Source organism: Talpa occidentalis, unplaced genomic scaffold (genome assembly GCF_014898055.3).
Source record: "Talpa occidentalis isolate TD23 unplaced genomic scaffold, MPIMG_talOcc4v2.1 talOcc4.8, whole genome shotgun sequence".
Lineage (NCBI taxonomy): Eukaryota > Metazoa > Chordata > Mammalia > Eulipotyphla > Talpidae > Talpa > Talpa occidentalis.
The window spans coordinates 63,815,990-63,831,321 of NW_023605194.1; the positions used below are offsets into that span (position 1 = coordinate 63,815,990).

General features: G+C 37.9%; 1 protein-coding gene across 3 annotated transcripts in view; it reads right to left on the reverse strand.

The window, feature by feature from the left end:
• Window positions 1-15,332, reverse strand: part of BMS1 (BMS1 ribosome biogenesis factor) — a 54,519-nt gene that overhangs the window by 24,313 nt on the left and 14,874 nt on the right. For all 3 annotated transcript variants that reach the window (XM_037495968.2, XM_037495966.2, XM_037495967.2), the window contains exons 10-13: window positions 14,302-15,056; window positions 13,984-14,085; window positions 12,944-13,098; window positions 7,198-7,279 (exon numbers count right to left, since the gene is read on the reverse strand). In XM_037495968.2, the coding sequence (XP_037351865.1) occupies window positions 7,198-7,279; window positions 12,944-13,098; window positions 13,984-14,085; window positions 14,302-15,056 (1,094 nt within the window). The remainder of the gene's footprint in view (window positions 1-7,197; window positions 7,280-12,943; window positions 13,099-13,983; window positions 14,086-14,301; window positions 15,057-15,332) is intronic.

Below are 15,332 nucleotides of genomic sequence, written 5' to 3' on the forward strand. Positions count from 1 at the left end.
CAGCTGAAAATCTATATAGAACTTATACTCATCCACAGATTCAAACAACATCTGTGGTTGGTTGGATCTCAGTTGGTTTAATCTATAAATGCAGAAACCCCAACCAGTAAAAAAATCTGCCTGTAAATGGCCTATGTTCAAGCCCATGTTGTTCAAGGGTCAACTGTACTAAAATATACTGCTCGCAGGCACAAAATAAATAAAATATCTTCTGGAAAAACTTTTGGCAATTGTGATCCATAAAAATGACTCAAAAATTCCAACTTTTATGAATTCAACTTATACAAATAAAAAAAAGTGAGCTAAGTTGGCTGAAGTACAGTTATTTACTATATGGATAAAGTAAATTGCTTTAAATGTCAAAACAACAGAACTGTGAAATGAATTAGAATGTGATTAAATACTTAAATCATAAACACTGAATCTTTGAAAAGTGTTAATGACAAATATTAAGGATGATATAGAAAAGTTTATGTGCATGTGTATTTTTATAATTATTCTATATCTATTACTTACACACACACACAAAATATATATATATATTTTAAATAAGTTTTATTTTTATATTCCCCATACAATTGAAACCCCCCCCTAATTTGACCCCAATCCCTCCCTCTCCGCCCCCCCCCCCATAAAGTGTTGCTAGCTCATAGTTATTTAATTTTGATTTTCACTTTCTTATAGTTATTCATTTTCCTGGTCCCTTATTTAAGTTTTCTAGATTCCTGCTAGGAGTGAGACCATCTGGTATTTTCCTTTTTCTTTCTGATAATTTCGCTGAGCATGATCCCTTCCAGCGCCATCCATGTTGCTGCAAATTGCATGTGTTTATCTTTTTTGAATGCTGAGTAATATTCCATAGTGTATATGTACCACATCTTCTTGATCCAGTCATCTATTTTGGGGCATTTGGGTTGTTTCCAAAGCTTAGCTATTGTAAACAGGGCTGCTATAAACATAGGGGTGCAGGTGCTCTTTGGAATTGATGTTTCTGTGTCATTTGGGTAAATACCTAGGAGTGGAATTGCTGGATCATATGGAAGCTCTATGTTTAGTAGGTCCAGAAATCTCCACACAGCTCTCCATAGTGGTTGGACCAGTTCGCACTCCCACCAACAGTGCAGGAGAGTTCCTTTTTCTCCACACCCTCGCCAACATTTGTTGTTGCTAGTTTTTTTAATATGTGCCATTCTCACTGGTGTAAGATGGTATCTCATGGTAGTTTTGATTTGCATTTCCCTGATGACAAGTGATGTTGAACATTTTTTCATATGCCTGTTGGCCATTTGCATTTCCTCTTCAAAGAAGTTTCTTTTTAGCTCTTCTGCCCATTTTTTGACTGGATTATTTTCTTTGTTGTTGTTGAGTCTCTTCAGCTCTTTGCAGACTTTTGTGATCAGTCCTTTATCACTAGTGTTGTGTGCAAAAATGTTCTCCCAGTCGGTGGGGTTTCTTGGTTATTGTCTCTTTTGCTGTGCAGAAGCTCTTTAATGATGTAGTCCCAGCTGTTTATCTTTGCCTTCACTATCACTGCTTTGGGTGATGTGTCTGTAAAGATGTCTTTGATGTGCATATCACATAATGTTGTGCCTATATTTCCTTCTATGTATTTTATGGTTTCAGGTCTTATGTCTAGTTCTTTAATCCATTTTTTTTATTTGTTTTGTTTATACATGCACTGGGTACAGTCAGAAGTGTGGGAGGGTGAGAGAATTCACCAGAGCCAGAGCGGGGAGCAGAGCAGGCAGAAGGACAGAAGCACACTGCTGAGGGGAGCAGCGGGCGGCAGGAGAGGTCTGCCTGCCATATGGGACCCTCCACCAGTGGCCGGGGAGCAGTCGGGGATCGAACCGGCGCCGCAGAGGTCGCGGGCAGCTTAGCAACCCAGCGCTCAACCGCTGCGCCACCGGGGAGGCCCTCTTTAATCCATTTTGAGTTGGTTTTTGTGTATGGTGTGAGGTAGTAGTCAAGCTTCATTCTTTTGCATGTAGCGACCCATTTTTCCCAACACCATTTATTGAACAAACTTTCTTTGCTCCAATGCATATTCTTTGCTCCTTTGTCAAAGATTAGTTGACCGTAAATCTGTGGGTTTATTTCTGGATTTTCTATTCGATTCCATTGGTCTGTGTGTCTGTTCGTGTTCCAATACCATGCAGTTTTGATGATTATGGCTTTGGAGTATAGTTTGAAGTCGGAGCGTGTGATGCCTCCATTCCCTTCTTTTTTTTTTTCAGGAGAGCTTTGGCTATTTGGGGTTTTTGGTGATTCCATATGAATTTCATCAATAATTGTTCTATTTCTTTGAAGAATGACATTGAAATTTTTATTGGAATAGCATTGAATCTGTATATTGCTTTTGGTAGGATGGCCATTTTATTTTATTTTATTTTTTTTTTAACTTGTTCTAAGTTTTGTTTTTTTTTAAAGATTTTATTTATTTATTTATACAAGCACTGGGTACAGTGAGAAGCGTGGGAGGTGAGAGAATTCACCAGAGCCAGAGTGGGGAGCAGAACAGGCAGAAGGCCCGAAGTACACTTCTGAGGGGAGCAGCGGGCGGCAGGAGAGGTCTGCGCGCCATGTGGGACCCTCCCCTGGTGGTCGGGGAGCAGTCGGGAATCGAACCAGTGGTGCAGAGGCTGTGGGCAGCTTCGCAACCCAGCGCTTAACTGCTGCGCCACCGGGGAGGCCCAGGATGGCCATTTTAATAATGTTTATTCTTCCAATCCATGAGCTGGGGATGTCTTTCCGTTTCTTTGTTTCTTCTATTTCTTCTAACAGTGCTTTATAGTTTTCTTTGTATAGGTCCTTTATCTCTTTTGTTAGATTTATTCCCAAGTATTTGATTTTTTTTAGTTTCTATAATAAAAGGGATGGTTTTTTTGATTTCTTCTTCATCAGATTTATTGTTTGTGTATAGGAAGGCTACTGACTTTTGCGCATTGATTTTGTATCCTGTCACTTTACTGAACTGATTGATGAGTTGAATTAGTTTTTCTGTGGAGTTTTTGGGGTTCTCTATGTGTGTTATCATATCATCTGCAAATAGTGATAGTTTGACTTCTTCTTTTCCTATTTGGATTCCTTGTATGTCTTTCTCTTGTCTTACTGCTCTGGCTAGGACTTCCAGTATTATATTGAAAAGCAGTGGTGAGAGTGGACATCCTTGTCTTGTTCCAGATCTTAATGGAAATGCTTTCCACTTTTCACCATTGAGAATGATACTGGCTGTTGGCTTGTCGTATATGGCCTTTATGATGTTGAGGTATGTTCCTTGTATCCCAAGAATTTCAAGGACTTTTATCATGAATGGGTGTTGCACTTTGTCGAAAGCTTTCTTAGCATCTATTGATATTATCATATGGTTTTTATATTTCTTTTTGTTGATGTGTTGGATAACGTTGATTGATTTTCGGATGTTGAACCATCCTTGTGTCCCTGGCATGAATCCTACTTGGTCGTGGTGAATTATCTTATGGATACATTGTTGGATTCTGATAGCTAAAATTTTATTGAGGATTTTTGCATCAGTGTTCATTAGGGAGATTGGCCTGTAGTTTTCCTTTTTTGTGTTGTCCTTGTTCGGTTTTGGTATTAGTGTAACGTTGGCTTCATAGAACGTGTTTGGTATTATCCCTTCCTTCTCAATTTTTTGGAAGAGTTTGTGAAGGATAGGCACTCTGAATGTATGGTAGAATTCATTTGTAAAATCCATCAGGTCCTGGGCTTTTGTTTTTGGGGAGGTTTTTGATTACCATTTAAATTTTGCTGCTTGTAATTGGTCTGTTTAGGTGTTCTATTTCTTCTTTATCTAGCTTTGGGTGATTGTAGAGTTGTAGGAATTTGTCCATCTCCTCTAGATTGTTGAACTTGTTTCCATATAACTGTTCATAGTAGTTACTGATTATTCTTTTGATTTCTGCTGTGTCCGTTGTGATTTCTCCTCTTTCATTGATGATCCTGTTTATTTGTGCTTTCTCCCTTTTTTCCTTTGTGAGCCTGGCTAGAGGTTTGTCTATTTTATTGATTTTTTTCGAAGAACCAGCTCTTGGTTTCATTGATCTTTTGGATTGTTTTTTTAGTTTCGATTTCATTTATTTCTGCTTTGGTTTTTATTATTTCTTTTCTTCTACTGGTTTTGGGTTTTTTTTTTGTTGTTCTTTTTCTAGATCTTTGAGCTTCGAGATTAGGTTGTTTCTTTGAGTTCTTTCTTGTTTCTTGATGTGAGCCTCTATTGCTATATATTTTCCTCTTATTACTGCTTTTGCTGCATCCCATACATTTAGGAAATTGGTGTTCTCATTGTCATTCAATTCAAAGAATTTTTTAATTTCTTCTTTGATCTCCTCATTAGTCCAGTGGTCTTCCAGTAGTGTGGTTTTCAATATTCATGAGGTAGGAGAGTTCCTGGCCTCTTTTTATGGTTTATTTCTAGTTTGATGCCTTCATGGTCAGAGAAGATGATTGGTATGATTTCAATCTTGGTGTATCTGATGATGTTTGTCTTGTGTCCCAGTATGTGATCGATCCTGGAGAATGATCAGTGTGCACTTGAGAAAAATGTGTACTCCTTTTTTTTTTGCGTTTAGTGTTCTATAGATGTCTGCCAAGCCCAAGTGCTCTAGGTCCTTATTTAGAGCTTTAGTGTCTTTACTTATTTTTTGTCTCGTTGATCTATCCATTGTTGATAGTGGTGTGTTTAAGTCTCCCACTATGTATGTGTTTTCTCTGATGTCTGTTTTCAGAGATGACAATAGTTGTCTGATATATTTTGGTGCTCCTTCGTTTGGTGAATATATGTTAATGAGCATTATTTCTTCTTGAAGTATTGTCCCCTTGATCATAATGTAGTGACCGTTGGGGTCTCTTTTTATCTTTTTGAGTTTGAAATCTGTTTTATCTGATATAAGTATAGCTGTTCCTGCTTTCTTTTTTTGGTCCATTTGCTTGTAGGATTGTTTTCCATCCTTTAACTTTGAGTCTATTTTTATCTTTTGTAGCTAAATGTGTTTCCTGGAGACAGCAAAAGGTTGGGTTTTGTTTCTTAATCCAGCCTGCGACTCTGTGTCTTTTTATTGAAGAGTTTAGTCCATTTACATTTAGAGTTAATACTGATATGTTAGCATCTGTATTTGCCATTGTGTTTGTCTTTTCTCTGGTTTTATTTATTTATTCTTTTAATAACTTTTTTTTTTTTGGCCTTCTTTCGTTGTTATTTGTCCCTCTGAGGTTCTGGCTTTAGGACTCCTTGTAGTATTTTTTGGAGTGGGGGTTTAGTCGTAATGAAATTCCAGAGTTTCTGTTTGTCTGTAAGGTCCTTATTCTTTCTTCATAGAGGAAGGAGAGCTTTGCGGGTTAGAGTATTCTTGGTTGGCATCTGTTTTCTTGGAGTCTGTTGACTATGTCCCTCCACTCTCTCCTTGCCCGGAGTGTTTCTTCGGAGAAGTCTGATGTCAGCCTAATTGGTTTTCCTTTGAATGTTATCTGTTTCTTCCCTCTTGTCAGCTTCATTATTTTTTCCTTGTCCTGGATTCTTGGGAGCTTTACTATTATGTGTCTTGCTGTATTTTTCCTTTCATCGTGAAAGTTTGGTGTTCCTCTTGCTTCTTGTATATCAATTTTCAGCTCCTTCTTCACGTTTGGGAAGTTCTCTTCAATTATCTCCTTGAATATTTTCTCTGTTCCTACATCTCTCTCCTCTCCTTCTGGTATTGCTATAACTCTTACATTTCCTTTCCTCATGGAGTCAGATAGTTCCCGAAGTCTTTCTTCGGTCTTTTTCCTTCTTACTTCTCTTTCCTTTTCTGTTTTGGTTCTTTTTATTTCTGTGTCTTCAAGAGTACTTATTCGTTCTTCCATTTCATCTATTCTGCTTTCACTGCTTTTCCCAGAGTTCTTTAGTGCCTCCATTAATTCTTTGATCTCCTGCATTTGTTTTACTTCCCTCTTTAGGGACTCAATTTCATTCTTCTGGTCGTTGATTATTTTTCCCTTATCATTGTTTTCCTTTATGACTTCTGTCAGTTTTTTAATCATGGCAATTGTAAATTCTATTTCTGGAAGGCTCAGAAGTTCTTCCAAGTTACTGTTGTTGCAATCTAGGGGGTGGTTTTCTTTTTGTGGTGTGCTTTTTTCCTGAGGAGTTGCTAGGTTGCGTGTGGTTCTTCTACTCCCTACTGTCTGTTTTCTAATTTGCCGTATGCATTGGGACACTGTGTTGCTGGGACTGGCGGCATCTTGGGTGAACTTCTCTGCTCCCCTCTGGCTCCTCAGGGAGCCTTCTGCTGGTTTCAAGCAGTCTTTACTGAAGAAATGTCCCTGTTCTAAAATGGTGATGTGGGACGCACTCCCTGCACACCCGGTCTGCCCCGGTGGTGGGTTCCCGCTCCCCCTCTGGGCTTGGACTGCAGGCCAGAAGGGGCCTGGCACTCACGCACTATATTTAAATAACCGGAAAGAAATACCTCAGGGTTGAAAAAAATTATTTTTACAGTTGGTGGTAGTTACGGTATTTTTTTTTAACTCTAATTCTCTTTAATGCACACTATATCATCACAAGAAAAATGTAATTTTAGTACATTTTTCACACACACACACAAAATCTATTTTTAATAAGCGCATGACAAAATTTATGGAAAATGCCCTACTTTTCTTCAGGGTTCACATTTAATAATTAATTAACCATGCATCATCCATATGGCGCTGGAAGGGATCATGCTCAGCGAAATTAGCCAAAAAGAAAAAGAAAAATACCGGATGGTCTCACTCATAGCAGGAATCTAGAAAACTTAAATAAGGGACCAGGAAAATGAATAACTATAAGAAAGTGAAAATCAAAATCAACAAAAAACTATGAACCAGAGACACTTTTAGGGGGGCAGGGGCAGGAGGGGAGGGATTGGGGTCAGAATGGGGGGGCTGCAATTGTATGGGGAATATAACAATAAAATTTATTATTTAAAAAAAAATAAGAAAAAAAGAAGAAAAAAGAAAAAAAAATAATAATAATAATTAATTAACCAGCGGCAGAAAATAAGATGACCAAGAAAGAAGGAATCATAACTCCTGTTACAGTTCCCCCAAGCATTTTACAATTGACTATTACTTGCAAATTGACTACTAAAGAGATAGTGAAAAGTCTAGAGAAGGAAGTCTTCTCTGAAAAGTGTTATTTTTACTTTTACCTTTACTTACCATCTTCTGCTAAGATCTTGGCTGCATCTTTATCATCTTCCCACTTCCCAGTCACAAAGCAATCTCTGATAGTGTTCATAACCTTACAGAGAAAAGGCAGCACTTAGTTGACATACTCCAATCAATCAACAAAACAACTACTAAGAAATAGTAGATACACAGACGACTCAACAGGGACATGAAAAGATGCTCATTATCCTTTAACCATGAGGGAAATGCAAATCCGAACCACAATAAGCCATCGCCTCACACCTGTGCTTGTATGTATGTATGTATCTACTTTCCAAGAGATAAGAAACAACAAGTTAGTGAGGATGTGAAGGAAAAGGAACCCTCTGCGCTGTTGATGAGAAGTCAAGTGGTATAGGCATAATGGAAAACAGGATGACGGTACCTCAAAAACTAAAAATAGAACTACCATATGATTCAGCAATTCCATTTCTAGATATTTATTCAAAGAGATTTTAGGGACTCCTCTGGTAGCACAGCGGTTAAGCGCTGGGCTGCGAGGCTGCCCACAGCCTCTGCAGTGCCGGTTCGTTCCGCCAGCGAGGGTCCCACAGGAAAAAAAAAAAGAGATTTTAAAAAATAGAAAGAAAAAGAAAAACCACTACAAAGTCAAAAGATGTACACCTATGTTCGCTGCAGCATTATCAAGAGACAACACAGGGAGCCAACCTAAGTGTTCATAGGTGGATGAATGAATAAAGAAATTGTGTGTGCAGTATATATTGTATGTACATTGCATGTATATGTATATTGTATATGTAAATAAAGTGTACAAATACACACAATTCACACAACTACACAACTAGACCCACAATGAAATATTACTCAGCATATGAAAGAATAAAATCTTGCCCTCTGCATCAACATAAGGACATTACATTAAGTGAAATAGGTGAAACAGATCAGAGAAAAACAAATACCACGTTTTCACTTATATGTGGAATATAAAAGCAAAACTCCAGCCCCTACTCCAAAACCTAGCTTATATAGAGAGAATAGATTGGAGGCTGCCAGAGGCAGGGGGAAGGGGAGAAGATACGGGTGAAGGGAGTTAAAAAGCACAAACTTCCTGTTATAAAATTAAATAAGTCATGGCAATAGGATATAATGAGTAGCATAATGGCTACAGTTATTAACATTGAATTGCACATTTGCAAGTTGGCGTAGATTTTTTTTTAAGTATTTTGAAATTCCATCTTTATTTATTTATTTATTTACTTATTTATACATACATACATACATACATACAAGCACTGGGTACAGTCAGACACGCGGGAGGATGAGAGAATTCACCAGAGCCAGAGCTGGGAGCAGAGCAGGCAGAAGGACCAAAGTGCACTGCTGAGGGAACCAGCGGGCGGCAGGAGAGGTCTGCACACCATGTGGGACCCTCCCCCAGTGGCCGGGGAGCAGCCGGGGATCGAACCGGTGCTGCAGAAGCTGCGGGCAGCTTTGCAACCCGGCGCTCAACCGCTGCGCCACCAGGGAGGCCCGGTGAGAGTAGATCTTAAAGGTTGTTATCACAGGAAAAATATTTCTGGAATTATATAAGGTAAGGGACATTAACTAGACTTAAAAGGTGATTATCATTTTGCAACATGTATAAATATTGGTTCATGTTGTACACCTGAAACTAGTATGTCAATTATACCTCAGCTTGAAAAAATAAGGAAAAAAATAGAGGTGACAACTTGTCTTTAACTACTTTTCAAAATGCTTTTGTGGATTCCAAGTGAGCCTCTTAGATAACTTTACCTTTGATGCAGATAGTGTAACCAGAGATAAAAGCATACATATTTTCCCAGTACCTCAAATGGCAGACCATTCGCTAAGATTTTTGTATCCAAGTTCCAAAAGTTTGTTATCTAATATGATGAATGCTGATATGGATGACCTCTCTGCAAGAACAGATGCAGTTTAGGAAGAAAATCCAAAGCTAAAATCAGAAAATCAAGTTCTTGGACAATATATAGAAAACTTCATGCCAGCTTCTAGTGTTTTTCAAACAACTGACACAAAAAGCAAAAAAAATTAAAGGATTTCTATCCCTTTGGTTTTATAAAATTGCTGATTTTTTTTCTCAAAAAGTAAAAGAGACTGCAAGTTACAGTACTTGTTTGTAGCTTCACTTACTATATATGGAGATGTCAAATCCAAGCAAAATTAAGAACTAACAGGGGCCTCTGTGATGGCCTAGGGCTTAAGTCTCAGCAATACCACCATGAGGGCCTGAGTTCTATGCCCAGCTAGGGAGCTAACCACATATGTCATGCAGCAGACCTCTCCTGTCTTGCCCACTGCTCCCCTCAGCAGTGAATTTCAGTAGACCCACCTGTTCTGCTCCCCACTCTGTCTCTGGTCAATCTTCTCACTCACCCTCCATACCTTTGGCCTGCACACCAGTTCTCTTATGCAAAATAAATATCTTTAAAAAAATGAAGAACATAACAGAAGACTTCACGAATGTGTATGTTAGTCTATGAAAACATGCAAATATATCGTAGAGATTTTGTACTTAGAAATGCAAATATAGGGCCTTCCCTGGTGGCGCAGGCAGTTGAGCGCCACACTGTGAAGCTGTCTACAGCCTCTGCAGCGCTGGTTTAATCCCGGCCGGCGAGGGTCCCCCATGGCATGGCAGACCTCTCCTGTCGTGCCCCACTGCTCCCCCCAGCAGTGTATTTTGTCAGTCTGCCTGTTCTGTTCCCAGCTCTGTCTCTGGTGAATCCTCTCACCCTCCCGCACATCTGGCCTGTACCCCGGTTCTTGTATAAATAAATAAAATCTTTTTTTAAAAAAAAGAAAGAAATGCAAATATTGTCTGAAACTTGAAAATGAATGTTTTATCAAATGTGTTTTGATTTTATGGTTTATAGGTTTAGTACTGTCTTTTACTACAGTCATAGTAAGAGATATAAGAAAACCCACCACTGTGTTGTGGAAAGTGACCACAATCATACACCGAACGCACAGCTTTATTTACCCTGTCTACCATCTCGTGCCTCTTCCCCATTAGCTTCTTCCTTCCCATTTCTCTTCCCATAAGGAAAAAACTGGTTCCACATTTGTAAAAGTAATTTCAACAGTTAATTATGTGAAAATAACCAGAATTTTAATTGCTGAAACTTCACCAAAATAAGACATTTTCTCAGTTCGGATGTGCTACTTGTTACATTTAGTAATAGAGATAGTGTTATTGGTGTCCTTTAATCAACTGAAAACAGAGGCTATAAAAATGAAGTATGTTTTTCTACGAAAACAGACTATAAACAGGCTATAAAAAAGTAAGTCAATTTTTCGATGAAACTGAATCACTGAATTGGGAAGATTTGTGAAGACATTCTTTTACATAAAATAACCAACATGGCATCTGAAAAGATGAATTCAGGTTGTGTGTATGTTTGAAATAGAAACATTTCAGGAAAAATAAAAATACGGCGGGAAAGTACTTGGAAACAATTTCAAGTGTTTTTGTACCACATTTGTGTTATCTCTGGCACAGGGTAGATCTTTGGGAAAAATATACAAACATGGATTAAGTTTGACTAACCTTATATAAACCACATCTGGAAGAGAATATTATGAAAAGTTGGGTCTCGAGGTTTATTTGTAGTAACCAGCAGATCAGCTTTTGCAAAATCACTTAATAGTGTATTAATATCAGAATAATGAATAAGGGCCTCTCCAGTGGCACAGCAGTTGAGCGCTGGGCTGCAAAGCTGCCCGCAGCCTCTGCAGCGCCAGTTTGATCCCCAGCCACCAGCAAGGGTTCCACATGGCGCAGCAGACCTCTCCTGCTGCGCCCACCGCTCCCCTCAGCAGTGTACTTCGGTCCTTCTGCCTGTTCTGCTCCCAACTCTGGCTCTGGTGAATTCTCTCACCCTCCCACGCTTCTGACTGTACCCAGTGCTTGTACAAATAAATAAATAAATCTTTTAAAAAAATTGAAGTAAAAAAAAAGAATCATGAATAAAATGGAAGAATTTTACATGTGTACTAGTTAATACTTTTTTTAGTATCTTATGTCACTACTTCTCTCAGAATTTTCTGCAAACCCAACTACTTGGTTTGCAGAGCTGCAATCATTTTTTCACAATTTTTTAAAAATTTAGTTTGTAAATTCCACTCGGTAAGGAAACCAAGTATAAGAAGTAAAGTTAAATGGTTAAAAAAGGAAGAGATCCACTAATACAGCTCATAGTTATTAGATTCAGGCTACTTCTCATCATGGAATAAGCTTATGTTCATACTGGTGTAAAATTCAGTGAATGGCTTTAGCAATATTAACACACAATAGTGAATTGCAAACATTTTACATCCTTTTGTGAACTAATTTACAAACATAAAATTGTGTCCTGATTATGTTTTGCTGGCTAATAAAAAGTTGTTTTGGAAAAAGCAGCATACATGTTATAAAATGTTAAGCAGTGTATAGGTAAGGTATCATTAATCCAGTGACCTCTAAGTAAATAATTATTTACTAATTCAACCAATTTTCAAAAGTTTATTAGTGTTCCGAAAACAACAGGTAGCATTTTTAGAAAGTTAGGTTTACTATATGTTAATAGAGACTTCTTATGGCTATTTGAAAACTTAATTCCCTTGACCAACGATAATTTTCTGGCAAAATGTTCACAACAGTGCAAAGAGTACTAGTTCCCAGTTCAAGATCACCCATATATACACAAAGCAGATGCCGGATATATATCTCAAATCATAGAATAAAACCTTGCACACAACTGTCCAATTCAGAGTCTGTTTCCTGGTGAACCTAACATAAGACAGCATGAGTCATTCACTGCCAATGCCCCAAAAGCACATAAAATGTAAGCGGAAAAAAGAAATGAGTAGAGGGGAAGATTATAGACTATATATTTAAAAGGCAGAGCAAAAACCAAAATCCTGGTAAAATCAAACTATGGCATTTACTGATGGAAACTTGGAAGATGAAATCATGAAGAAAAGAAAAAAATGATTATGATAAGTGCCATGATTCCTTCTGCAGGACCAAAGAGAACTAAGCTGAGATGGGCATGTGGTAGTTTCAAGGGTACTTACCTAGTAACTCACTGCATTAAAATTTACTTTTGTGTGGTTTTCTATAATCTGCATTAAAATTTACCATAAACAATGGTTACATAAAATCTCATGAAGTCCATAATTGCTACCTACCAAATTGAAATAAGTAATGTGATAATTATTAGGCCTCTCTCAGGAGTAACATTTATGCTAATCTGAATGATCAAAAGAAGCCAGCCTTGGAAAGATCAGCACAACAACCCAGGAGAAAAAACAGAGGGACAAGAATTCTAAGATAGAATTGATAAGCATGGCAAATTTGAAAAGTGAACTTCAATGTGACTAGAGAATGATAAATAGGACATGAAAATTCACTGTGTCATGGATTTCTGTTTGAAAATTATAAACAATACCTCAGGGACACTAGGTATAAGACACAAAATATTTTAAATGCATGAAAATTTACAAGCAATGCTTCAAAATTAAGATGAACTCTACTATCCACAATAAATGTTAAACACCTTCCTTTTCTCCATAACACAAGCACAGTCTGACTAAACTCAACATGTTACTGTTTAGGATGCAAATACCCATTCCAACATCTTATAAAAATAAGAAGCTAATAACAGATAGTAAATATTGAGATCACACTATTTTCTTTTAAAGCAATTCCTGAATACTCTCATATGTCAAGCATACTACTAATATTCAGCCTTACCTCTTCTAAATCCCAATCATGGGGTGCTTCCACGTGAAATCTGGAGCAGTCCAAAGAGTCAGCCTTGTGCTTACACTCTCTGGAAGGGTGGCTGACACGAAACAATCCTCCAAGCTCTTCCCTGGTATCATCATCTTCTTCATTATCCTCTGTCACTAAAGAAATCACAATGTTGGAAAAGTGAGAACAAATGTACATCCTGGAGAACTTGGGACTAAGTGTCCCTATTAATGACAGGTCAAATGGTACCTCTGAGCATATCAGTCACAGGCTGAGAAAGGCTCAACATGTCTGGAGAACTTCTGTCCTCCCACAGGGTAACAGCAAAGACTCCATTGAATAGGCAGAATATTGGGGGTTAGGGAAGGGAAGAATTTAGAGGCAGAATATCCAATTATCAGAGTTTCTATTGAAGAATATTGAGTCTGTCAATAACAACGTGTACTGAGGCAAAGCCTGAATGGGAATCAGTACGTATTCCTAGATTCAATATTATTAGCCCATGTGTACTCCTCTGAGCCTTGTTTTAATCATGTGGTTCCTGAAGAGCATGATATAAAGTCTACCACTTATATTGATATTTTTTACACTATTAACTCGTGCTCTTTCTGAAAAGAACATACAGACAAGTCTAATAAAATATAAAATCGAAGAACAAGGGTGAAAGGAAAAGCAAAAGAGTTATAGAGTTCATATTTAGAAAGAAAAAAACATCTTTACAGGAAGAAATACTTTTTTGGCACCAAATTCTACCAAAATTTCATGAAGGATTTTGTATAGGGGGTATAAAATTACATAATGGGCAGTTTTCTATTCAAAAGTTTTATGGAAACCCACAAATCTATTTTGATTGATTTCTGGTGCTTGAGAGCACTGATTTTTAAAATCTGCCAATATAAACCATAACAGACAGGAATATCTTATGGATATCAACAGTACCATATATAATATAAATCTTCCAACCAATTTTTCCAATCTCTTTTGCAGAAAGCAGTCTAAGATACTAAAATATTTCTAGATATAAAACAGAGCTCTTTTACCTGTCCCATAAATAAGCTTTCGAAGGTTTGGAGTTGCTTGTTGCTGCCTCAAAAAGGCTTCAGCTGCCTTCCTAGAAAGGTCCTCCTTCCACTTGAGGGCTCCTGAAAGGACCAAGATCAACATCAGTTAAGTCCTCTCTGCTTAAAATTAACTGCTCATTCATCCTGCAATCTTTTTTGTAAGATGCAGTATCTGAACAGTTAACAAAATCTCCAAAACAGCAAACTGTTATAGCAAATGACTATATTTGAGATATTTGATTTGTAATCTTTTCAGTGCCAAGTTTATAAAGGCAATTATATTAAATACGAGCATACCTGAAGTTTCTGTGGAATAGTTATTTTCTTCCTTGTAATCTTCTTCCTCTTTGAGTAAATCCTCTTCATCATCAATTAAGTTATCTGAGGCCAGTTTCTGATCACTGATCACTTGAGAAGGCTTTGGAAACTTTTTTCTAATAACTTCTTCATTTTCTGAATCCTCTTCATCTCTACTGAGAGAGGAGCTTTCTTCTTCATCTTCAGAAGCAAATGCCTCTTCAGCTGTGCAATGACCTGAATCTGAAGTGGTGAGGGCTGCTTTTTTCAATGTTGAAGACTTCTCCAGATTCAAACTATCACTCAAACCACTAATTTGTAATAGTCTTGGTTTACTACTTTCTCCAACAACCTTATATTCTGAAATATCTGTCTCTCCTTCTGCAGTAGAATCTTCTCCTTCACTGCTTTCAGTGGCTTCCTCTGCTTCTCCTTCTTCCTCTGAACTCCTCTCAAGGTCATCATCACTGTCTGCAAACGCTGGCAAATCCACCTCAACATCTTCTTCCTGCTCTTCAAGCCTCTGCCGTTTGAAACCTTTACCAGTCGTATAGCCTTTATCAGGCATTTCAGCATCTTCCTCCTCTTCTGTTTCATCATCACTGGAGTTATTTTCCAACCTGTCACCTTCAGACATTTCTTCATCATCTTCATTATCACTGTCTCCAGAGTCATCTTCATCTCCAAAAACAGCTTTACGACGTACTCGTCCAGTTTTCAAATCCATCTGCTTTTCCTCTTTTGGCATCCACAGCCTAGATTACCAAGGAAATGCAAAATAATTCAAATTGTACAGTAGTAGGCTAATCTAAGAATAATAAGTCAATAAGTATGCAAAGAAACAGAAAATAATGACAAGGAATGGTTTTTAGTGATATAACGTAGAAAGAAATAATTTGGGGCCTCCCCGGTGGCACAGCAGGTTGAGCGCCGTGATGTGAAGCTATCTGCAGCCTCTGCAGCACAGGTTTGATCCCGGCCTGCAGACCTCTCCTGTCTTGCCCACTGCTCCCCTCAGCAGTGTACTTTGG